This window comes from Paralichthys olivaceus, chromosome 14 (genome assembly GCF_024713975.1).
Source record: "Paralichthys olivaceus isolate ysfri-2021 chromosome 14, ASM2471397v2, whole genome shotgun sequence".
In the NCBI taxonomy this organism is placed as follows: Eukaryota; Metazoa; Chordata; class Actinopteri; order Pleuronectiformes; family Paralichthyidae; genus Paralichthys; species Paralichthys olivaceus.
Genome location: NC_091106.1, coordinates 10536170 through 10562137, shown reverse-complemented (window position 1 = coordinate 10562137; position 25968 = coordinate 10536170). Strand labels below are relative to the sequence as shown.

The 25968-nt window shown below is 42.0% G+C and overlaps 2 protein-coding genes across 6 annotated transcripts; both read right to left on the bottom strand.

Moving 5' to 3' along the window:
* Positions 1 to 1092: 1092 nt before the first annotated feature.
* On the bottom strand, positions 1093 to 10416 carry ston1 (stonin 1). Of its 2 annotated transcripts, none has more exons than XM_020095851.2 (4): positions 10132 to 10416; positions 3256 to 5198; positions 2889 to 3091; positions 1093 to 2796 (listed from the first exon to the last, which is right to left on the bottom strand). In XM_020095851.2, exons 2-4 carry the CDS (start codon positions 5108 to 5110, stop codon positions 2731 to 2733), a joined length of 2124 nt encoding a protein of 707 aa, XP_019951410.1. In that variant the 5' UTR covers positions 5111 to 5198; positions 10132 to 10416; the 3' UTR covers positions 1093 to 2730. The 2 variants fall into 2 exon arrangements, with proteins under 2 accessions (XP_019951410.1, XP_069394460.1); XM_069538359.1 differs by lacking the exon at positions 10132 to 10416 and adding an exon at positions 9873 to 10107.
* Positions 10417 to 11943: 1527 nt separating this feature from the next.
* Positions 11944 to 25111, bottom strand: ppp1r21 (protein phosphatase 1, regulatory subunit 21). Of its 4 annotated transcripts, none has more exons than XM_069538356.1 (22): positions 24427 to 25111; positions 22858 to 22926; positions 22386 to 22532; positions 22050 to 22151; positions 21768 to 21932; positions 21615 to 21673; positions 20973 to 21067; positions 20673 to 20725; positions 19888 to 20037; positions 19672 to 19773; positions 19503 to 19591; positions 19283 to 19419; positions 19057 to 19149; positions 18158 to 18285; positions 17417 to 17566; positions 17163 to 17255; positions 16027 to 16338; positions 15219 to 15254; positions 15007 to 15123; positions 14313 to 14411; positions 14088 to 14216; positions 11944 to 13444 (listed from the first exon to the last, which is right to left on the bottom strand). In XM_069538356.1, exons 1-22 carry the CDS (start codon positions 24484 to 24486, stop codon positions 13415 to 13417), a joined length of 2415 nt encoding a protein of 804 aa, XP_069394457.1. In that variant the 5' UTR covers positions 24487 to 25111; the 3' UTR covers positions 11944 to 13414. The 4 variants fall into 4 exon arrangements, with proteins under 4 accessions (XP_069394457.1, XP_019951618.2, XP_069394458.1 ...); XM_020096059.2 differs by having other exon boundaries at positions 16027 to 16281; XM_069538357.1 differs by having other exon boundaries at positions 22050 to 22127; positions 24427 to 25110.
* Between the last annotated feature and the right edge of the window lie 857 nt (positions 25112 to 25968).

Below are 25968 nucleotides of genomic sequence, written 5' to 3'. Positions count from 1 at the left end.
TGTACTAACAGCAGGGGGTGAAAATGGTGGGTACCCCTGCACGTCATTTTACTGGAGCCTCAAATACCTTAATTTAGCAACAGTAAAACCAACATATGAAAACACAACACAAACACCCTAATGCTGTACATGGCTTCAGTGCCTGAGCAGTGGCTTATCTCACACATGTAGTTTCAGAGAGCTGTGGTTACCCAATGCCTCAAAGATATTCCTGTCCAACAGAACATTTCCATTATAGCTCTCTGCTTACTTTCAACAGAGAGCTTACACTTTTTCACAGTGCATGGTGCACAGTACAGTGTCTCATCCCATGAGTGCACATGGCAGGAGTTAAAAATACCCCCCCCCCCCTTTACAAAACGCTTGTTTTTTTAACTCTGTGTTCAATAGATTTGCAGCAACAGCAGGAGCCGTGACCCCTTGAGCATCTGATTGGCAACGCTAGCACTCTTTTAACACCGTGGGCTGACTCCTCTGATGAGGATGAGGGCTGAGGCTGAAGAGCAGCAGCACCACACGGCAATGTTGTTACTCCAGTCGCTGAAACCATCAGGCACACACTGATAGACAGCTACTGTGGACTGAGTTAAAGGATTCACTTGGTGTATATAAGAAGATGACATTTCATATATTATCCTTCATAGACATGCACACAGCCAGTTTCTCCAGGTTATTGGGACTATAACCAAGTCTTACTTTTGCTTTCAGAGGATAACTATTCCTTCATTACGCATGTTAGACATCCATCCAACATCTATACCATTTATTCCTGGTAGCCAATCCTATACAAGTCAATCCTGGCTGACATTGGGTGAGAAATGGGGCCAACAACCATTCACACTCATGTTCACACCAACTGACAATTCAGTCACCAATTAGCCTAACCCCAATCTTCTGTGTAACCACTGTGCAACCACGCCGCCCCTTAAAATAGACAGAGATAGAGATTTTATGCTTTTGCCACATTCCAAGATGCAATTAATGCTTTGGGACTTAGTTTAACAAGCTATAAAAAAAGTTTAATGTTTTAGTAGAGGAAGTGAGAATAGGGAACTTTATTCCAGCATGAAGAAGTGCCAGGAGTCATAAAGGTTTATTTCAATTTTTAATCTTGATGTACATAATATCCAGCTTAAGCCAGGTACCTCATACATACAAGTCATCATTGAAGGCCTTGTTCACCACAAAGTTTCACCACTCTTTTCCATTCGACCTATCCACAACCCAGATGCAGAAAAATCACATAATAAAGATTTGATTTGTTTAAATAACGTTACTGTTCTCCAGAGATACAAACTTGGTATAAAGTCAAAGGTCAGCTCGAGGTAAGCAACAAAAGTAATGAGTTGTATTCATGTTAAGAAAAAAAATATTCTCACCCTTAATTATAATATTAGTACCCTATGTTGCATAGCATTTTTACACAGTAAAGTTTGTGTAAAGCTGTTACTATGAATGTTTCAAAAATCTCTCTGAAGGTGGAATATACTGCAGGTTAATCAGTCTTGTTAGTGTCTGGATAACTATAAACCGCAACTTTCACTTTGTAAGTGCACTTTGTGTGTATTTGGTAAAAGCATAATAGTTACCCTTCAAAACATGAAATTATTTTGTAGCCAATGCACCTGCAATTAGGGTAAGAAATTATTTAGTTGTGTGTTGGTCTCATGTTGCTGTGAAAACATTGTAATGTGTAAACACTGTGATTGCTGCTCTGTGACACTGTGAACCAATGGTTTTGTGTGATTAAATGTGTTAACATTATTTTGACACATACTGATGCATGGGGTTACCTATGTGCTGAGATTCTTAGAATAATATTACTGTTTACATTGAGAGCAATATTCTGACTTGACTTTATTCTGATTAAGACATTACTATGATTAGAATGTTTATGAGTTGCTAATAGAATATTTCATTAATATCGTCATTTACATGTGACAGTACATAGTCTGATTATGACTCATACAAGCTGTGAAAAATGGAATAGAACCTTATATTGCTATAATACGTATACATGTCTACATTATGCGACTAAGGTCAGAAGACTCCACATATCCTGAGCATGACCTTATTCAGGTTAAGGTCATCTAAAAAAAAAGGTTTACATGACAAAGTCTTATTGAGACTATTGTCTTAATTGCGCAATTTTAATATTGGTTTTCATGTAAACGTGTCTTCTGCCAAAAATTGTTTAGTTCAAATGCAGAGGAGTTGTGGCCAAATGAATCAGTTTATAACTATGTCATGTTAAACAATGCACGGCACAAACAAGGGTCGGACCCTAAACCCCTGCTGGTAATTTGTTTTTCTAACACACAGTGAATATTTCTCATTACTGATGCCTTTTATCTCATTCAGTCTGTTTGGCAAACCTTTGTTGCCAATCATTCTGGAGAGCAGTGCAGATGATGCAAATGCAAGCTTATATACAGTACTCATATAAACCGTAATCTTACAATTTATTAATCTATTACATGTAAAGTGCTAGGTAAAATGACCATGTTAAGTTTTGATTAGGTCTAGACTAATTCAGTCTCAATTAAATGGATACAAAATTGGTTACCAGGCTATGTGTAATTAGATGAATGCGACACCGGATATAAGCAGAAAGTCCCTCATCACCCTTGTTTTTGTTCTTTTTTTTGTTATCCCTTTTTACTATGGAAAAGATTTTGGGAAATGTCTTAGACCAAGAGGATAACGTCGTCTTCAGAGCTTCTTTAATCGTCACTGTGTCATACAGCCAGATTGCCTCTCTGGCTCTGTTTCAATCCATTTCTTCTCCACTTCCAGCTAAAAAACACAACATTAAGCAAGTTGCACATTAAAATGGGGCGCATGCATTGAGACAAGACACAATACTGCTCTTCGATTAAACATCTTACCTGACAATGATAGCGTGTCCAACTGGTCAGATGTTTCTGCGGCTGGATATCATTCGTGGTGCCCAGAGACTTCACCCTGGTCTGTGACACGACTGCTCCCATTATTTCACATTCCATCGTGACGAAAGGGTACCAGTCATTTGGGATCTCCTGATCGGATCCCAGCTCCAGCTTGCAGGAGAATGAATGGGGATGATCCACGGCTGCAAAAAAGAAAAAAGGTCACTTGTAGTTAGAGTGTTACACCACTAAGAGGCAAACATACTGTGAATAAGCACAAGTAACTGGGGCCAGGTAGTTAATAAGAAACTGATTTGTTTGGCTGTGGTGCAGGGGGGCTAAAATTAATCACTCAGAAATGTGTTACCCATATTTTTTGCTGGCAGCCTCTCGATCCTCCACACGATGGCTGAATATACATTCTCATACTTGACAGTGCCGATGGACACCTGCATGACAGGTTGCGAGTCTGCACTGCTGACAGAGCCCAAGCAGGCGTTTCTGTTCATACGGGCTTTCAGTGACCTCTGTCGCAGCAAGGCCACTGTCTGTGTCACTTTGACCCAGTCGCCTGGCACTGGCACACGGATCACTACATTCTCACACAGCGGGTACCTGTCAGACCCCCCTACAGAAGAAAGAAAGCTTGCCGACATGTTGAGAAAGGCCTGGAGCTCCACATAGGCACCTTGAACTGTGACCACCGCCTTGATTGAGAAAGGAATTTCTGTGCAACCCAGAGTCGTCGTCTTGAACCTCATCAGCTCAACTCTGCAGGCGTCAGGGGGTGAGAACTTTATCAGTCGGGACCTCGCAAACTCTGCCTCATTTACACATTTGTGGAAATGGCAGTCGGCAATCTCCATCCAGAGTTCGTTGCCCTCGTCAGACCCGTAGCTGGAGTTACAGCGCAGAAGCCCAAGATCATTAAGGGCAAGAAAACAATCCCCTAGTCCATTCAGAAAAGCAAGACAGTGAATCTGGGTGAATCCTGTCCGCTCTATGACTCCTCCCGACTTGTCCAGTTGTACCCAGATATGATCAGTGATCTGCAACGACAGCTCCTGCTCCTCGTAGTGCCGCCGTTGCTGATGGGGTAGACACAGTTTGAAGATTTCCTCTTCCATGGTCACTACCAGGTCCTCCATGTCATCATGCACTGTGGAGCCGAACTTGAGCAGCTGGTCCACCTCTGCCTCATGACTAACATCCAACTTCGGGTGATAGCGTTTCTTTTCTATGTAGGAGTAATGCTCCACCTTGACCGTGAGGACTTTGCGGGGCTCACCGTAGCTTTCCAGTTTAAGGTCAGAGAGCCTAAACTGTGGGAGAAGCTGGAACTCCTTGTATGGCTTCTCCAGCCCTTTCTCATAGTACATTTGCAGCACACCACCCGGCAACAAGCGGAGGTAGATAGGGCCCCACTGTCGAGAGGACATACGGTTCTTTTTTTCAGGAATCCTGAGCATGACAGACCAGCCGTCTCTCTTCTGCGTACGAAACAGACCTCGGGGAACAAACTGAGATGAGTCCTCACTTAACACCTCGGTTTTGCAACTTAGACGCCTCTGCCCATTTTTTTCTGTCTCTGTTTCATGGTCTGTTTGTGCTCGTAAGCCTTCTAGTTTGTGGCAAACATAGGAGAAAGAGCTCTGGAGTTGGTCACGTGGAGGCTCGTGGCCGTCTTTGGTCCGAATAAAGAAACGTGGTAGGCTGTTGTCACATTCTGAGTCAGAGGAGGAACTGTCCACATCTGCACTGTGTCTAGATCCATCCCAGAAAGGATTATAGTGTCCTGAGTTCCCCTGGAAAGAAGGAAAAGGGCTTGGTCCATCTGAGGTTTGACTTAAGGCCTCTGGTGCAGGAGAAGGGGCAGAGGTGGTCGATGCGCTGGACAAACTCTGGAAGAAGTTGTTCCTTTCCCATGTGCTGGAGGGAAGCGAGGACACGCCGCTAGGTGCCCCACTTACAGGAGTGCTAAAGGGTGTGTTACATGGTACACAGGAACTTCCACTAAGACTTGAGTGGCTTTGAGGGGATTCCAGGGAAGGACTGAAGCTCCATGAAGTGTCTCTGATTGGAGGAAGCACTAATTTCAGACCATTGGGACGTGGTACAGAGGCTTTGATAAGGCCTGGTGCCTGCAAGGGCTTCTGAGATGAGGCGAGGGGGGTGTTGTCATCTTCAAATGTGACCCAGTTTGAATGATTGGTAGAACACATGGCTGCAGATGACTGGTGTCCGCTCCCCCCCCAAAAAAAACTTCCTCCTTTGCTGGATTAATTATGCCCCACTTCAAGACCGTCTCTTCTGTAAGAGAACACATGAGAAGAATTAGATAACAATGAAATAACTGAAGATATTCCAAATGTAGCATTTTGAAAAGATCAGTTCTCAACTTGAAAGTATGAACAAGTCCACTTATGCTGTCGGTAGAAAAGAAAGCTCTTGGGGGTATAAATAAAACATATTTCCTTAATGTACTCCATGAAAGCTTAATGAGAGACTGACCTTGAAGCCCTGGAACAAGTTCATATGTGTTAACACCACAATTAACTAAAGTTCAATTGAGTGGAAGCTGAAGCAGGCACTCTGCAGTTCAGAGACGCAGCAGGAGATTTTCCCTGTCACACCACAGACTCTTCCCTTTTGTAAATTTTTTAAAACTTTTTGGTGAATCTTTCATGCACATATTTATCAACTGAGCTGTCTGGCAAGTTCTCAATCACAACAGTGTGAACAGAGTCACAGAGTTAGCTATAAAATGAGAAATAAGCCCGCAGAGATCTTTGATTATCACTTCCTTGTAATTTACACGAGTGTGTTTATTTAACACTAATTTGAACTGTGAGGTTGAAGCAAGGGGTATTTTTCTTAGTATTATAATACATTCTCTATAATACTGTGAGGTATTATACCTACCATGTTAAGACTCTCAAGATAATGTATGTTGTGATTAGGTGCATTACAAATTAAGTTGAATTGAAATGGGTGAGGCAAATAAAACATTACCATGTTCCCACTGTAATTGTGTTTACAATCTCAGAGCCCACTGGCTATCTTCAAATGACAAATTAGCCTCTCGGGACAACGGCCAATATTTTGGGACTTTTGGCGTAGACAGTGGATTTACAGGCCAGGGGTCCATCTTCTATTCACTGTTTACAGTTCAAAGGGTTTTTTAATTAAATCCCAACAGTCAAACGTTTATACACACAAAACACAAACAGTGGTACTGAGGTGTTTTAGGTCCAGACGACATTTTGGCTAATCTCTATTATTATTGGCTTCTTAATTGATATGCGTTCATATGCAGATCTATTATTTGTTCCCCACACGTGCTGTTCACCTGCCGGCAACCAAAGCCTGGCTTCCAGCCTAACCATGTTCACATGCAGAATTAGTTTATAAAGATCCAAACGTCCTGAGGTCCAAATGGTTCAACTAAACCAAATGTGCTTAACAATTGAAATATCATTTGTGTCCATATATTCCAACAAATTGACTCAGAGTTCCTCACAGAGTTGTGATTTGCAGCAGTGATGCATTTTTAACCCCTACTAAAGCTGAGGCGTATTTTACAATGCAGGGAGGACAAAAAAAAAAAAAAAGGTTCAGAGAGAAGGAAATGTTGCCGTTTTCAAACAAGAGGAATAAGTTACTCCATTTTTGGAAGTTCAAAAGTCGGATACCGCAAATTGATGAGGTAAAATGTTGTATTCTATATATACACCGTGCTTTGAAATGAGCATAAGCTAAATATTTCATTGCAAGCCTGCTTTAAAATGCAGGTGAGAGAAGCCATTGCATCAAAGACCTGCTCTAAAATGCAAGTGAGAGATGTTAGCCATGGTGGCAAAGATCCCACCTCATTCATCAGCATGAAGGCGGCTGTGAGAAGCAGGTATAACGTGGCGCAGCAGCTGATGCAGCACCGAGCTACACATAGGGTACAAAGCCAGTTAAATTTGGAAGGCGCCTCTGGAAAATGAATGGTTTTAGCCAGTCTGATATTAAATCTACAGAACATATTTCAATACAGGTATTCACTGAGGACAAAGTGTGGGAATTACTGATGACTGGTGGTAGTCAGGCTAATCCCACAGATAACTGTCCTGCTACTCGATCACAATCTGTCTTTTGATGTCCTCTCACTAACATATGGCTCTGAAGCTTCAGAGAAGCCACTTTCAAGATGCCAACACCTCATGTCCCCATTAAAAAATGAAAAATAATTGAAAGCAGACAGCCGCAATTACAGCCTCCCTCCTCCCTCCAGGATCACAGCCATGTGATTGCATGACGGACATAATTATTGGCAAGTTCCTCTAAGCTATAAATAAACAGGGAAGTGGGGGCTCTGGTTCAGGGTAGTGGATTGACAAGTCTTCAAACGCCAGAGAACATCTTTGTAATGAGAGGATGTTTGTGGCGGCGCACAGACGTTTCCACAGGTTCATCCCTCCTCTCCCGACTCAAAGAATCCCTCGGCTTTGGTTCAAAGCGACAGGCACAGAGAAGTATGAGCTCTTTGCGAGGGGTTACTGAACAGACTCTCAGACTGGTTTCCAGTCGCTCGTCTCTTCCGGGGCTCTGCAGTGGGCAGTGCAGAAATGAGAAGCTGCTAAATCTACAGAGGACAAAAGAATACATTCCGCGCATTCCTCTGGGACAAGCAGCGTTGCACACAGGAAATACCAGCCTGCTGGATCTGTGTGAACTGACAACAAATATTATCTTAATGTCACTTTTTATCAAATTTCTAAAGTGCACCAGAGTTACAGGTCATCAATTCTGCTGTGTCTGGCTATTTATCACCTTCAAACTAAACTAAACAGTGACAAAGACGGAAATAGAGGATTAGAATAGACATTCATTTAACAAAATGAAAAGTAATAAGGCACTTTATGATCATGAGGAATTACTTTTAGAATTTCATTTCAGAATACAAGTTTCTCTCCCAAACACTGTGCAGGTTTGTTCCAGGTCAAATTGCAGCACTGCAATTAAAAACAAACAGTAGGCTAATCCCACGGGTATCTCAGGTTCCTCATCACTGATTATTACTGTACTTAGATTAATTACTGCACTTGCTATACCTGGCGTAGGCAGAATAACCCGCACACCTCATGGACAACACCTTAAAGTCTAAAGTACCTTAATTATAACAATTATTGGGTCAAACCAAGTCATTATACGTTGCCAAAAAGGCGCATTTGTCGGCTTTAGAAAAGCAAAGTCAGCACTTTGATTTGCGAGCCCTAAAAAACTGCTCTGTGGAATCATCTGGAATGTCGTGAGAACTTAATTCAAACTCAGAGAGATTGAAACCTGCCGAAAGGAACAATCATGAAATGAAACTGTCTAAATCAGGAACAAAACTATACTTAACATGATCTCAATTAACACTGGATCCCTTTGTTTTTGATGACTGAGAGGAAACTATTGAGGTTCAAGGATAAAACTGCTGCACACACACACAGACACACGGACATTGGAACTTAAACTTAGCGAACAGATGCTTCCTGATGAAACAAGATCATTTCCTGTTGGATCCTCTGGATATTTACTTCACACTAGCACTAGATTATTTATACAGTCCTCTAAGAAAAACAAACAAAGTAAGACATCCTCTTGCTTAAATTGACAGGAGAGTACTACTGTTGTGACCACAATGACTATGTCATGTAAAGTGCAGAGCTGAAAATAAGAGGAGACACTTCCTCGCTGCAAAGTGAGCTGTGTCCTCCCTTTAAACACAACAGGGAACTGGGTGCAGCTCTTTTTTTTTTTTGTTTAGTCTCCTCACACTAAAACACTCTAAATAAATCAATATTATGTAAGATGATCGATATTGTTTCATTACAGTACTCACTGCATTTGCTGTAGAGATTTGTCCCACTTCAGAAAATCAAGACTGGAAAAAACCATGAGCCATGAATGAATGAGACACGTATGTTTGTGTCAATCTTTCAGGCAAGTACTTACAACACGTATCCACTGTTTGCTTTGCGTGCTGTAATGAAATAGAAGTTAATTCTTTTTGATTAGAGCCCGACAGATTTGTTGCTGAGTTGAGCTTTTCACAGACTTATTGGTATCGACTTTTATGACATAAATAATATGAAAACTACAACATTTGTTATTGTTTTTTCATTGTGTTTTCCTAGTCCAAGCTTTAACACGTTACTTTTCTCTCTCTTTTAGGTTTCATACATGTCACCAACCGAGCATCTACAGGCTAACTTCACACAAAGTGCCATTAAAGTTGCACAGATATAATACAGATCTCTAAAATCTTGAACTTTATGGTTAAACTGTTAAACATCAAACCACAGATATCTTATCGTGAGGGTTTCTCGTTAATATCAGTCACACAGTCTGGATCTAATGTTAAACCTCAGTCATTCTGGCATAAGCTCACTGACTCATGGAAAACACACGTTTACAGATGTGTGTTTCTGAGTAATCTTACAACGGGACTGTGACTTTGTTGTCCAGCTCCACGAAAACTGAAAAGTTGATTTCAGAAACAATGAATCTCAGCATTCAAACACTGGGTTTCTGCTGCTGCACCTTGGCTGGGAGCAGCGTTAGCCAACATAGAACATAGCTCAACGTTAGCTAATGTTAGCAAACTTTATGACACTTCGCTATTGTCCACTCCCGCTACTGTCCCCACTGTAGCCACAAGTGAATTAAAAGCAGTTTCCCTGATTTCAGCTTCAGAACTGGTTCAGAACAGTGTCGTCTCCTGCCAAACTCCATGAGAAAAACTGCACATTTAAGTGTTCAGCTGTAAAAGTGTGATTGAAGAGAGAAACAAACTGGATCATGTGTAAATAAAGTCAATCTTTGTTCTTGTTACTCCCTCACAGTGTGGGGTCACTAATGTCTAACACACCAGTCACCGGGTAAACGACATCATTTGTTTCCCCCCCTCACAGAGACTGGAGAAAGCAAACACAAGCAGCGTGCTGTCACCCTCCTCACAGCCGGGCCTCGGGTCCATGTCCCCGGACACCGACGCCCCACTTCCCCGCCGGCAGCTCCGCTCAGCGCCGTTGTTTTGATGCTAACTTGTCGCTCCGCGTTTTTACTCCGGTCGCTCTTTTACTTTGCGGGGAGACGCACTAACACGCGCCAGCGACCGAGCTGACAACAAACTGAGTCCACGTCCACTTTGTAACATACACGCTGTTTCTAACATGGAGTCCGGTTAAAAGCAGCAACACAAACTCACGGAGTCACAGAGGAAGTTCACGGGTCCGGGTCATGACTCCTCCGCTCTGCTCCTGATGTCCGCCGGTTTGCTCCAAAATGGCAGAGAGTAAATCCTGCGAGTTATAACAGCGATTCCCCTCCCGACTACACACACACACACATGCGAACGAACACACACTCTCACACACTCTCTCTCTCACACACACACACACACACACACACACAAACACACACACGGGACACTGCAGGAATGAACACACTGCTGCTGCCTTCACGACTGTAGGAAATCTCTCCATCCGGACATTGGGCGCGCACGTTAACAACAACTCGAGCCAACACACAACAAACACAAACCTTTAGGGTGAATGATTACAGATCATTAATAATGGGCCAGTTGGTTGTGTAAGCATTGTCAGAAGATTAGATGTGCTTTGATTTAATGTTTTCTCATGTTCATTTTTTATTCTGCTGAATTAAATGAATTTCAGAGGTCAGGGTCTAGGCAACATTCAAATAAAATAAGACTTTCATCATCTACCTCCTAATCCCACCATCGTCCGTTCTCTTGTCCTGCCTTAATGCTCCAGAGCTGCTTTATTCCTTGTCATTAGGGAGTCTGTGGTGCAGAGTGACGTTAAAACACTTTGTGTTCATCCTACATGGTTTATCTGCAGTGAAAGTGTTACAATGTTTTTTATAATGTGAAACTGAATATAACTGTTCATGTGTGTGGTTTATATACAAAGTTTGAATCATTTAATTAACTATTGCTATTTTTTCATACATTGTATGTCAGCTATTTTAGAGGTCTGTTGAGCAATCCACACAATCTTCAGACAGGAGTTTACAACTGTTCAAAATAAAAGCTCTGTAATTCTGTGCGATCTAAAGCATTGCAGCAACAAAATGTGTGCTTTTATTTTGTAGACAAATTGCTAAAGAGGCAGTGATTCTCTGAAAGTTGTTGCCATCACAGAGATCAGAACCTAAGACTGTGAAGGTCAATGTCTCAGTCCGATATGGTAAAATAAAAATGAACATTATTAATTGTTATCATTAAAATTATCTGGTGGGGATGTCTCCTGCAGTTTGACCCTGTTGTTGACCTCTGCTCTAGCTTATCCTAAGACACATGAAGAAGACATGTTCATCTCGGTCCACAGACTGAAGGCACACTGCTCCACCCCCGCTGACTGTTAGAGAGCAACTTTGGATTTAGGGTGAATCACAGACACTAAAACAGGATAATAAAAAGATAAAGCAGGCCATATATCATGAAGAATATAAGTAACCACTTGTCTTTTCATCATGCTCACTTAAGATACACAAAACTACTTCAAAGTCTGTCCTGTATTAGAGAAGTAAAGACATATATTTTGAAGCAGGGGATTTGGGTGGGTCACTAATAATAATAATTCTGCAGACTCATGTGCTTGGTGGGTTGAAAATAAGGATGAAAACAATAGTTTTTTCAGTATTTCTGCCTGTATCTCTTCAGTGTACAAACAAGTGGTAGTTATCACTACTTTTTATTGCTTCGACCTCTCCAGCTGAATACCCAGAGTACATGAACGCATCATAAATTCCACTAAATTGACAAGTTCCCCCTTACAAAACAAAGTGACGGCATCAAACAGTAATCCTCCACTTCTCATATGTCCTGTTTAATGGCGCTGCCTCAATTCTCAGTGGTGAGGGTGTGTTACAGGGTGTTTTTTTTTTTTTTTTTAAATTATAGGCAATTTAAAATTCCAGTCTCCCCCAACTCCCTAAAATGTTGCATGAAAAGTTAGGTCAGCATCATTACTGAGCAGATAAATCTGAAGACGCATTTTAGTGTCGAGCAAGCTCTTTATTATGTGACACATATTTATATGTGCTTTTCGATGGGTTACACTGTGAGAACACAAGTATTCTTTTATCAGTTCAGGGCTGTGTTGGTAAATCTCTGTGATTAAGAGGTTTGCTGGCAAGTGAAGAAGGTTTGAATAGTCATCATCACTGCTTCTTTTCTTTCAGCTGTCTCGTGTCACTACAAGCAGGAGACATTCTCTTTTACTGTAAATGCTCACTGCACTTTGCCATGACTCATGAACCAGATTGCTCAAGCAGCACTGGCACTGTGTTGACTCCTGTATGACAACTCCCAGGAAACAGGCCATGAGATAAATGAATGCAGATTTAGTTTTCCCAATTTTGTGTAAAATAAAGATTTGTAACCTCTGGATAAATGCCTTTTATATATATTTTGTAAGAATTATACAGCACAATTATATCATGATTTGAAATGGGTGAATATTCATGTTAACCCTTTTTATCCATACATATTACAACATGAATGTAGAGACTGGTGCCTCGCCAGTGCACATCCACACTGACTTTGGTGATAAAAACGCCTTGTAACTTCACAGAGACAGACTGACACCGTGTTACGAGCTCCGACCTGCCCATCTCACCCTTTTTGTCTCGGTAGACACCGATAATCAGAGCTTCAGGGCAGACTTCTTTTTTTCTGTTCTCCTCTTTGAGAGGATTGAAATGTTCCCAAGATGTAGAATTACTTCAAGTGTGTCTCTGTCATTTGTTCATTCGGGGTTTAAAGCCCTTATTCATAGAAGCTCATGATGTATGGGTGTGTTAGAAGGGGTATTTTGCTTTATGAAGACATTGGAACCATTTGCATTAATAGTCTCAAATTTGATCTAAAAAAAAATCTAAGCGTAAACAGTACGAACATGTTGCACAGCCTGGTGCCACAGTCACAAAATGACACAACACACATACAGCAACACCGACATTTGCTCTGTTCACCTGCTCTCACAGATGAGCAGTTTCATTTCTCTCACATGTACACAAAGCGGGAAATGTACACACACTGATTGGTCTTCAAGTCTTGACTTGAGTGAGCAACTTCTACTGTTGTCAGCTGTTTATCTTTCTCTTTCTCAGGAAAGCAGTTTCTCTCCCACTCTGCCTGGTGCAAAAGGTCAAGTAGCAGCTTCCGGTGCAGTTTCAGAAGATTCAGCTGATTTCTTCAAGGAATCGTGTTTGTTAAAACTGGTGCTGTGTTGAGGAAAAGGGGGGAAAACAGAAGCTTCTTCAGTCAAACGCGTTGCAGCCTCAATGCAGTTCACTTGTACTTCCACTGTCAGCAGAGGAATCTGAGGCTCATGTGACCGTCCTGTGGTTTGGAGACAGTGGGTGTGTTGGTACCAGGACTCTGCCAGGAGGCTCCACAGTCCAGCTCATCACTCAAGGTGACCTTTGTGACACCAAATGGAGCCAGAGTTTCGAGAGCAGCTCTAGCGACCTTTGTTCTTTTTGGCATTTCCCTAAGGGAAACAAAAAAAAACACATGACTCAGTTCACACATCCAGGGTTAGGATTAAAAGCACTGTGTTGCATTCAAGTGCAGTAAGCAGACATGGCTCAGGTTTGATTTCGCATTCTGTTCCAAAATCAAAAGACATGCCGAGGCTGGTTTCTGGACTTCAAGAGAGAAAATCATAGCCAAGCGTGTCCTGTCCTGCAACTTCCCAACATGCAGCAGTGTGTGTGTGTGTGTGTGTGTGTGTGTGTGTGTGTGTGTGTGTGTGTGTGTGTGTGTGTGTGTGTGTGTGTGTGTGTGTAACATGCAGGAGCATGCTCGCTTTGAAAGGCCTCTCCGTTTCTGCAGCTTGAACTTAATGACTATTTCAGATGGTTCCTGCAGGTGCTGATCCCATTAGACCCACGAGCAACCTCCACACACCACAGCTGACCTCCCCGGTTCACCTCATAACTGACAGAAACTTTACAACGTCACATTTTGCTGAAACTATCCTTCACACTCTTTGAAGAAGTCCTGTTTTATCACTGCTCTTTAGCGATGGACCATTTAGATTTATTTACACAGAGTGATAGTGTGGCCGCTAAAAACAAACTTGAATTCAAAAGCCGGAAAAGCAGAAATAACAGAAATCTGTCTGTGTGTACCTTGCTGCCCAGTTTGAGCGTGTCGATTTCCTCTCTCTGCTTGCTCAAAGTCTCGTTCATGCTGCACAGGTGGTCGCTCATCATGCTGAGCTGGTCCTCATAGCTCCTCTTAGTTGTAGTCAGTTCATCCTGGATGACAGAAGACACAGTTACAATATGAGTGAGGAGGGAGGCTGATGTCTATACTTAAACTGGAAGCTCTTTCACAAAGTGACTACATTTTACCTGCAAGCGTGTGATGTTCTGATTAGCCACTTTGACCTCTTCGCTCAGTGTCTCCCGCGATTTTTCTGCTATGGCTAATCTCTTGGCCAAAGCGCGACACTAGGAAGAACAAAAGCAAAGTAAACATCTGCTTTCCGCTGATACGTTTCTCGCACAGTTTAGAGAAAAACTGCAACAAACATTTCTTTGGAAAATGCATCCATTTTAGGATCTTGCTGAAAATGCACACAGGGAAAAAGTGACAGTTTAATACCTGAGATACAGACTCAAGATCAGGAGCTTTCCTGTTGCTATGATACAAAATGAGGTTGACTGACATGCCAGTTAGTCACAGTGCCACAGGAAGTCACTTAGACAAGCATCTAAATTCAGATCAAGCTTCAGTGTAACACAAAAAATATATTATGCCTCAGTTTGTGAGTTTAAAAAAAAGGCAAACATGGTAATTATGTGAGAATAAAAAGAAGAACAAAGTTAACTTCTGTTTCTGTATTATAGAGGCAGACATAAAATAGTCGTATAGTTGTATTTATAGAAAGGAACACGAGGGAAGTGACTGTTCTGTACTAAATGTTTAGAGAGGTTATAAGTTTCCATACCTCTCTCCGGATTACATGAAATGTTACAAAGGCTATGTGCGATCAAGAGTTGCTTTAAGATGCGGTTAATAAAAGCACTGTAGTAAGAGCTTCACCTCAGAATGAAAGTGCACAGCTTTACTGTCTGAAATCTGCAGCTGGGTGGTGAGTTCTCCCACTCTGACCATGTAGTGAGTCTTTATCAGCTGCTCCCTGGACTCCTCATCTCCCACCTGCAAACACAGACACAACATCCACAGAGATAAGATGCTATTTCGATGACCAACTTTGGCAGCTCTGTTTATTGGGTAAGTGTACGACAACTCACGTGTTCAACTGTCGATGTGGTGCACAACATGCCGACCTGGAAACGACATCATAAAACAGAGAAACGTGTCAGAGAGCGAATCATAAATCAGATGTTCACAGACAGGTCTCTAACACTGCTGAAGCAAACCAACAAAACCCACTCATGTGACCACATCACCACCCGAAACGAAACGCGCTCCCTGTCGCACAGTGGATCCAATTCTAAGTCCTTCTGCTCAGTCGAAAATCCCTCCAGACAGTACCAACCCCCCTTCTAGCTCACTGAAGCTGCTTTCACACATTGAACTGAACTCCGGATAATCTCCTGACATTCTCTGGAAGGGCTGTAAGTGAGAACACAAATGTCTGACATTCTTCAGAGTTTCCCCTGCCAATCCCCTAGTAACTTTGTATCTAACACCGGACAGAGGATGATTATGACTTGTATCTTATATTTAAATGTTATTATGATGTATGTTTTATAATCATAGTTTTTATCTGCTTTCTGCTTTTTTTAATCCTGTAAAGTGTCTTTGAGCATTGTTGAAAGTCCTAATCCCAAATTTAGATAATCCACAAGTAGACGAGTACGACAAACAGTTCTGGGTTGTTAACTCTGCATCGACTTGAATAAACAACAGTAATCTTCTGTTCTGCCACATCAGCGCATTGAAGTTTTATGAAGCAAAAACTTGTTAAGCGGGGGAGCCACGAGAAAAGAATGATAATACTCCCTTTGTTGAAGCAAATCAGACGCTAGTGACACAGGCTGAAAATTTTTCCTCTGCAAGTGAAAAAGTAAACAACAGGCAGCGGAGTGACTGTACCAGGCTGGTGCACAGCGTAGCCTCTTTCCCTGCCGCTTTCTGCTCCATCTCCGCTTCCTCGTGGCTCTGAGCCAGCGTGCTGGCTGCAGCTGTCAGGGAGTTCGGACTTCCCCCTAGAGCCGCCGCGAGCTGCACTTCCAGGTCCGCAATGCGCTGGTTCTCTTTTTCCAACCGCACCTTCCCCAGCTGGGCCTCCAGTAGCCAGTGCTCCTTCTCCTGCTCCAGTCGAGCGATCTTCTCCTGGCTCTGCATCACCTGCAGGAGGCCGGAGGGGAGAGGAGAGGAGTGGACAGTGAGCTTGTGGGAAGAGGGCTGAGCAGAGGTTGGGAGGAGTGAAAGGGCAACGGTGTTTAGGAGGGAACGAGGAAAACTATATAACAAACCACATACACATTTAAAAACATAATCTGATCCATAGACTTTAAAAAACTACATTTATGTGCCAATATAAAAGATCCCCAGCACTTGATTGTTCCCAGATCAGGAGGCTTAAAGATCAGAAACCCAACAAGCTCTAACTTTATAGATTAATTCCATGACTTTGTGGTTGTGATAGAAACCCTGGTACTGAAATTTAATAAGGGTAATATCGACCAAAGCACACAAAGGAAAAGGGAAAAAAGACACTGAACTCTCTGAGGACAGAATATCAACAACCTCAGGTCCAAGTTTCTCAAATCTTCACAACCGCTCTTTAATGAACAACTTTCTGCACCACATCTGAAATACCACATGACTGTGTTTTATCTATTCAAGACCCTGATTTTTGTACATTTCTGTGCTTTTATGACCGACTGTTCCATACCTTAATGTTTTCTCAACAACTGTTGATGCTGTTGCTCTGCCGCTTCCAGTTTTTCTACATTTCATGCGTTCTTTAATCTTCATGTGCCTCATAGTAAACAAAGCGACAATAAACATAACTGCATGTGGAACCATTTTGATTTTATCTCTGCGTTATTACACCACTAGCACGCTGACTCATTCGAGGTTATATTGCCCACATAACACTCACTGCCTGGTTGTAGCTCTTGGATGGATGTAACCCCCTTTAAAACTTAAAAGCAAAAACTTTAAATGAATAAATTCTTAACAGAAATAGTTTACAGAAGGAGTTTCAGAGTCGAGAGTCATACCTGTTGAGTGAGACCCTCTCTGCTCTCAGTGGAACTGGTGAGTATACGACGGTTCGTCAGGGCTTCTTTGTATGCAACGGACTGTGGCCTGGGCTGAATAAAGAAACAATAAATCATCGGACAACAGTCATTTATTTACATGTATTATTTATTCACCAGCACTGATGCTTTCTTTGACTATTCAAAACTCTGTGGACTTTTATCGTCACCAGCCCAGACCTGGGTATGCCCAACAGCTTTAAATGCATACAAACCTTTTTGATTGCTTGAATATAAGCGGCCGCTTTCTTCTTGTTGGCCAACATACTCTCTGCTTGCAAGGGGTTGAGGGCTAGTGTGCTGGTTCTCGTACTGTATCCTGAGGATGTGAAGAAATCCAAGTTGTTGCTGAAGAAAGTGGCGATCTGCAACAAAACGGTGATAATATTATCTTTTTTATTCAAACAAAAGAGAACGAAAGGCTAATTAATTCTCATGTTTCTCAGTGCAGATGCGCAGCGTTAACCAGTGTGTTTACAGCAGAGAAGTGATGCCACCACAAAGTGTCCGTGGTGATAAACATCTGAGCTATTAAGCATTTTCCTGCAGAGACGATCACTCACAAAATGCAGCTCACTCCACACATCCCGTGCCAGCGTGTTATTCAGCGCTGCAACCCACCACTGTGCCTCCCATCAGCACACACACATTAGCCAACAGTCAACTTGGTCCACAAAGAGAAATCATTTAATCCCTTTACTCTGACTGGGGAGCAGCTGTACAAACTGTGATTTGGACAGTATCTTTGAACATCTCAGATCTGCCCACCTGAGTCCTGCCGTTCTGCGTTATCACATCGGTGGCAATTCACCAACATAATCCAGTTGCAGTGAAAATTCACTGCGATTTGCAATTAAGCCTTTATGAATTACAGCTATCAAAGAACACACACACTGACTGAACACGCAGTAAAGGAAACATAAAACTGGCGGCTGCCTGCCCTCTGTTGGCTGTACCTTGCCAGTGCTGCTGGTCAGCGAGCCCAGAGATCCCAGCAGACACTCTGAGGTGGTGCAGAGCTTCTGGGTGATGGTGGGGAGCTCCTGCTCTAAGCCAGCCTTCTGGTTGTAATGCTTTGACATCTCTGGACAAACAAGAAGGAGAAACAGGAGAGGCATTAACACAGCATATTTCCCATGAATGAACTTTATTTTATATATTTTCATTGTGTAAAACGGCAGGTTTTGTGTAGGCTAGTGCAGCGGCCATAAGAAGTGGCCGTACATGCTTGTTTAGAATGGGCGGTTTGCTTGATATGCTTGATTATAACTGAGCTGCAGCAAGTAAAGAGCTGCGGCTGGATTCAGTCCCCAGAACCCTGAAGCCACTGCTGCTGCACAAAGAGCTGATCACCTGTTAATCCAGACGCAGAAACCCCATATTGGAGAATCAGTTGTTATTGCTGTTGTTGTGAATGCACAGTCAACAAAGTAACTTGTATTGATGAGTTCTAGCCACTGCTGCTACAGAGCACTGGTCGCCTGTTAATTAAGTTTATTAATATTGAACGTATCGCGTTTCCAAAATGCACCAAATTTGACACAATTTCTGGAATCAGTGGATAAATTTCGCCACAATCACTAAAAAACAAACATACTAATTAAATTAAAACATTAAATGTGTTGGCTGACTCTTTCTGACTGTAGAGCACTGCAGTGTTCACGCTACACTGAAGCTTCTGGATATTTACTCTACAACAACTGTTCAGGTGGTGTATTGTTGTGCAAACAGAAGATGCGAGTGTGACTTTAACGAACGGCAGCAACAGTGAGGCGATCACATGAGGGAACGGCTGCGCTATTTTGTGCTGGTCGTGAATGACTGTGGGTCAAAATGGACTCACAGCACTGCTCACCTTTAATGGCATCGTGGAGACTGTGAAGGCAGGCAGCCAGCTGGGTGAAGACCGCTGAGGTGCTGCTCTGTGGCATGGCGTCCTGCTGAACACCTGAGACACAGTGCAGAAAAGAAGCCATTCTTTTAAAAATGAGCAAATTCTGTATTTAAATTGACATGAATTTGTAAGGTAGATATTCCAGCTATGGAAGTTTCATGTAAAAACAGCTCAGATAATAACATACTGGGTAAGGCCAAAAGGTTAATGTAGTTCTTCAGTTTCTCAAACACAGATGTAATTCTTTTCATGTCGCTCTGCAGCTCCTGGTTTTTCGCAGTGAGAGCAGCAGTACTAAGAGCGGCGTCACTCTCTTCTTCGAGGCTGAAAGGAAAAGAGGAGACAGTCTTAAGTGCAGCCTCCACCACTGCATTTCTTTATCACTAACACACACATGGAAGGCTGACCTTTTCAGCTGGTAGGGAAGAATCTTTTGCAGGAAGTGGGTGTACGAGGAGAAATTATCAGCAAAGCTCTTCAGCTTCACCACAGTCTCCTTCAATTCAACAAAAATAACCACAATTAGTGTTTAAATATAAACAAGCAACAACATTTCCCTGTCTAAATACCACTCACCAATACTGTGACAGTGTCTTCTGTGATGCTTTCGTGTAACTGCAGGAAGCTGTCCTCCAGGGGGCGCACATAGGCTGCGTTCTCATGAAGGTACTGAGAAAACTGGGTAAAGAGAAAAATAAAGCTTCCAAGTTGCATTGGATAATCCTCAACATGCAGAACCAGTTGTAACTGTATTCCTGACAGACGTTGTCTCTTGTGGTGGGGTAGCCTCACCTTCTGGTTCAGAGGGGAGATGGGCTCAATGGAGGAGTCCAGGGGATAGATGTGAACCCTCTGCTCGGTGTACGAGTGGAAGTTCAACAGAGCAGCGACCAGGTCCTGAATAAAGCTCAAAGCTTGACCTGCCACATCCCGGGACTTAATCTGTATCCACAGAAGAACACACAACATATGTTAAATCATAAAGCTTTATGAATTAAAGGTTCAGTGTGTAGAATTTAGTGACATCTAGAGGTGAAGTTGCATGTTGCAGCTGAATACTCCTCATCTTACACTCCCCTTCCAAACATGAGAGAGAACCTGGGGTAGCCTTCAGTAAAAAAAAAACATGGTGGCCTCTAAAGAGAGAGAGACCCCCCTCCAACTAAATATAAATTAATAGTGTGTGTGTGTGTGTGTGTGTGTGTGTGTGTGTATATATATATGTATATATGCAACTACAGGCTCTATATGAATAATATTGGTATCTATATAAAGGCAGCAATAGTGAGATTTCTGTAAGCATCAGTATAGACGTTACTGGGTCAAATTAAATGAAGGTGTAAATAAATAAAAATAAATGAAAGATTTAATTTCTTCTAAACAGAAATTAAAATTTTAGAGTGAACAAATGAAAACCTTTAGCAACCTATAGTACAATATCATGACATAATCTGTACCCAGTTCTATTCTAATAAAGTGAAGCGGTTTTAATAGAGACATGTCGAGAGATGTTCTTTATGTGACATTATAGAACTTACAATACACCCAGTAACTCTTTGGTTTGTTCTCTCACTCACCTGGTGCCGTCGATTGTGTGGTGGAACGTTTAGGCTGTTGTAGTCACTAAATTCTGCAGGATGACAGAGAAGAGCATTTAAAACCAGAGCAGATCCTCGGCCCCTGCACTGAACTTTACGGACTTGACAAATATAAATTGTTTAGCCTCCTGCCTCCTCCTCCTGTGCGATATTGTGTGGTGTAGCATTACACAGTTTACTCCTGGGCAGAATGCTGTTAAGTATCAGTGACACAGACATCAGTGTTCGCAAATAGACGCCTGCTCCGTAGCAGGTTGTTTTTGTCCGAGTGATACTCACTGGTGTCATTGAAGGGCACTTTCTCCTGGATAACACTGCTGCTCTGTTTCACCTGTTTGTTCAGCTCTGACTGGCACCGCCTCAACTGCTGCTGACTGTAGACACAGACCAAAAATAATAGAACAAAACAGATTACAATACACTTTTCAATGGATCACACGTAAGCTGTAATTCAGTCTGAGAGTCAAAACTACAATTTGCAAAAATGTACGGTCATGGTTCATGTCAGACACACGTCAGTCACGCATAATTTCAATTAGTATCATAAGCTGCTTTCAGACACTGAACTCCTGAAATCATCCAGAGGGGCTGTATTAGAGAATGCAAATGTCCGAGTCAGTTCCTGTGGACATTCTCTGGAGTTTTTTCCCCAAGCACCTGAGTAAAATTCTCTTCAGGATTCTCACCAAGCGACTAGGCACAATGATGATGTTTCTAAAGCTGCTTTCAGACATGCTCTGAACCCCAGAGATGTCCAATTGAAAGCCTCTGGACTTTCTGCAGACTCTTTCCACCTGGCCCCCTTGTAAAAAGTCTGTAGTTATTCTCTGGAGTTTGTGTCTGAAAATGTCTATACGCAAATTCTTCCACCACATTGATCAATTACATTACTCTCAAATTGTGAATAAGAAGTAGATATACCACTCTTCTGTTCGCATTCTGCACTCCTTTGCTTCCCTCTCCAGAGTCTGTGCTTTCACCTTTCAAAACAAAGTAAAATACACACATTTTATGGAATGTCATAGAAACTGAACTGGATTTCATGTACTTCATCCTCATCCTGGTGATCCTCACCTCTAAGCGAGCTTTGTCGCTCTGCAGCCGCTCGATATTTTCCATGTACTTGGTGGTGAGTCCGTCCACAACAGCCTGGTGCTGATCAGAGTCTTTCTCCAGCTCCTGTAGTCGTGTCCTCAGCTCAGCCTCCTGCCTCCTATGCTGCTCATCTGCTTCATAAAACTGAGCGTACAGCAGAACACAGAGCCATCACATGCACTGCTTCCCCGGTGCATTAACTTTAAATACTGTGTACCCAGAGCAATGATAGACGAATATTAACACAGCATGGTTTCCTACTTGGATATGAAGTCGCTCATTTTCTTCTATCTTCTTCTGCAGGTCCTCATCAAATACATTCTGTGTCTGCAGGCCATGCTGTGAGGGAGAGTCTCCTTTACTCTGCAGGAATTACAGATACATTAGGGACTGCTGACTACAGTAATTTAGCTCCACAAACATTAGTGTTTGATCATAATCATTACTGAGCTTGAAGATTTCAAATATCACTCTAAAGCAAAGCTAATGTCTCAGCTATCAAATTAATTTGAACGTTCATTACAAAAAGAACAGTGCATCCTGTACATTCTCTACCATACTGAGTCGTTACATGCTTTTATTTCCCCAAATGATCACCTTCCCCTTTTTGCCCTTGGCTTCACTGGTGGCTAGCTCCTCTTGCAGTAGCTCCACCCTCTTGGCTAGTTGTTGGTTCCTAAAGCTGAGACTGTCCATCTCCTGCTCCTGTTTCCTCAGGCTCTGGTCCCTCTGCTTCAGCTGCTCCTGGTGACAAATAAACATTTGTCTAGTGAGAAACACATGTTACAGATAACATGTCTGCACGTCTTCTTTTTACCAATGATTTAGAGTAACTGCTGTAGAAATGTGAGTTCTTGCTTTGATTGAAAAAAGGCACAGGAGGTACAGTTTTCATTGTGTAAAACATAATTACACAATGAATTATAACATAACTAATAGCGCCATAGCAACAAGTACAGTCCAATTAGTTGGCCCTCTGAATTTGTTCAGCAAATATGATTATGTTGGTGTTTACAGCAATTATCTATGGCTCTGATCATACTCATATTATTTGAATATGTCAATTTACCTTTAGTGAGACAGAGTTGGCCTGTTCATCTACTACTGCCTTCTTTAGCACCTGATTCTGGGCACGGAGCTGTGAAAAGACAAAGGAAACTGTTGAGATAAGACATAAATACAATATAAAACATCATCATCAGTGATCAAGGTTGAGATGGAAAGGCAGTTTTTAATCCTATTCTGCATGAAAATATGTAAAACTCAAGGCATTTCACTCTGTGTCTGTTAACCACAGTTGTGACAGCTACACAGTCAGCACTTTCTGTGCAGGAAAGAGATGCTTGGTTAACGGGGAGATCAGAGCAGAACAGGAAACAACACATGCTCCCTGTGCTGTCAGCTGACACAGAAACAAAGGGCACATAAAGCTCACAGGAGAAAATACAGACTTTACTGTTACTCATTGATAAGTTACCAGTATAACATTTGCACAACAGGGTTGTTACTGTCAACTTGAAATGTCACAAGAGTGACTGGTATTAACAACACTAAAGCAGTTAAGTTTATGAGCAAGTCAAGCTGGGCAATAACAATATCAAAAGTAATGCAACAGAATTTTCATCAGTGGCAAACAGCAATATAACAAAAGCCTAATATAAAGTAATTTGTATTTATTGTGTAAACACAGTGAGGAGGTATAAGAAATAATTGATTTACTTCAGATTTGTAAAATTGTTTGTTTGTCATTCTCCGCCCATAACGAATAGTGCAAAAACTATTTGTGGCCACATCGCCAAATGCTATGAGTGAATGATATGGCATCTAATGTGGGCCCAGCAGGTGGAGATTCGATGCACTTTAGACAATCTCTTAGGAATAAGATCATTTTACAACGTAAACAAATTGGAATGTTACTCATCAAGAAATGACAGCAGTTATAACCACAACATATCTAATCGTATCTCAGAATGCCATTGTCAGTGATAGAGTGGGTCATCCACTAACCAGAAGGTCACTAGTTTGATCCCGGATTGCAGTGTCCCCCATCCTGCATGCCTAAGTGTACTTGGGCAAGATACTAAACCCCAAATTGCTCCCGACAGCTGAGCTGGCAGTGTGTGAATGCGTTTGAATGCGTGTGAATTGATGAATGGAAAAACTGTTCTGTTGAGCACTTTGAATGATCGAGGCTGTATAAACTCAGACTTATCATTCACACCCTACAAACAGTAATCTGGCGTCATTGAACAAGTTCTAACTGATTTAATCTACTTTAAGGCTTAAAGGCTTTAGTTTGTGTAAAGTGTTACTAAACCATTTCTAGTGTCATTGTCTTTCTAATGTCTGTATGTAGCATGTAGCATTAGAACCTCTCAGAGTAAAGCAATACCATGAACTAGTTTACAGCCTCCATGACACAAATGAGCATAAAGATCATGAACAACACCTCAACACTCACACTGCTGGAACACAATCAGGTTTGATGTATTCTTTAGTAATGTCTGCAGCACTGATCTGTCAGTGTCACCACTCGTTAAAGGGTGGCTAATGCTAACAACACATGGGCACTGACTGTCCTTCCTGCTCATCGCTGACAGCTAACGTCATGACAGGGGCAGTGATAGCTGTGTCTTACCTTGGAGTACTCCTGTGCCAGCTTGCTGTATTTGGTTTGCAGGTCTGTGACGGTAGCCATGGTCCTTGGACACGTTATCCCGTCGCAAGCGGTGGATGCTGGTTGACGTTAGCCTCGGTGGCCTCCGTCAGCTGACGCCGGTCCGGTTAGCTCGTCCAAACCGAAACCCCGACAGCGCTCTCACTGTGCTCTGCTGCCTGAGGTGTGGGCGGTGGTGAGCTGGAAGCTAAGTCAGATGAGCTAGCTCAGTATGACGGGATACTTTACGGATGCTTGTTCCGTTACTCGGTGAAACTGAGCTCGGACACATTGTGACAGAGGCTCGATCCCGGAGTCTCCCGGACAGAGATGCGCTCGCTGGTCATGTGATTCACGCCGAGTTTCCTGAGCACAGCAATGCTTTCCTAAGTTAGCGGTGACAGGCTGCTAGCTAGCAGACTAGCCAAGAGCTAACTGGCTATGTAGCAAAACAAATCCGACTAAGCTAGCTCCGTGTTTTCTGACAGCGGCTGTGAGACCGCCCGCCTCCGTCAGTCCTGTCAGAGGGAAGGTGTAGCTGCTGCTAAAGCTACTGAGACATCTTTAATAACCGACTCATCTGAAGGAGTGACTCCATTCTCCAGCCCGCAGAGTCCTCCTCCTGAGAGGGAGCCGACCCGACACTAGCTCAGAGGTCAGAGGTCACAAAACAGGAAGTGGTGGGCAGGTGTCAACAGGGCGCCCTCTAGCGTTCAAAGGTCTCAAATAGCAAAACTAGATCGATATTGTTATTGTTATCTACTTCAATAATAATTTAATCTACGATATATAATAATAATACTACGATAAAATAGTAATAATAATATGATACTGCTGATGATAGATAAATGTGGTGGACTGCAATAATAATAATAAGAATAATAATGATGATGATGATGCATTTATTAGAGTTTAAACTACTTAATTAATTAATAGTAATATTCAAAATAGGAGCACATTTTTATTAATTGATGCAACACTTATTTTGAAATTGACAACTTTGCATAATGAGTAACCTACTTACTTCAATACTTTTTATTTTTACTAATAACTTACAATACGTACTTATGCATCATTTTCAGTTTGAATGTATGGATTTTAATTGCATTAGACTACTATGATACTACTATAGGATCTTAGAACTTCTGCCACCATTATGGACACAGATAAATCCTGGGATCCCACCACTAACCACAAGAACAAGAAAATTGTACCTTTGTACATTTTACTGCTGATATGCTGAACCCTAAAAATATAATGTTATATATTGTAGCTATTCGTACATAGTAAGGTCTGAAAATGATTTTAATTTAAAACAAACTAGAGAAACTAGTTATTGTGTCATACTTTATCCTGCTTTTATGTTTTCCAAACCTAATGCCATCAAAATTAAACATGATGTCATGCAACTGATATATTATTTACTCCTGAGTCTGAGTGTGCTAAGGGCTGCATTAACATAAACACAGTCAACAAATATTAAGTGGGTTGTAACATTGTGAATAGTGATAGTCCCTGTGATTT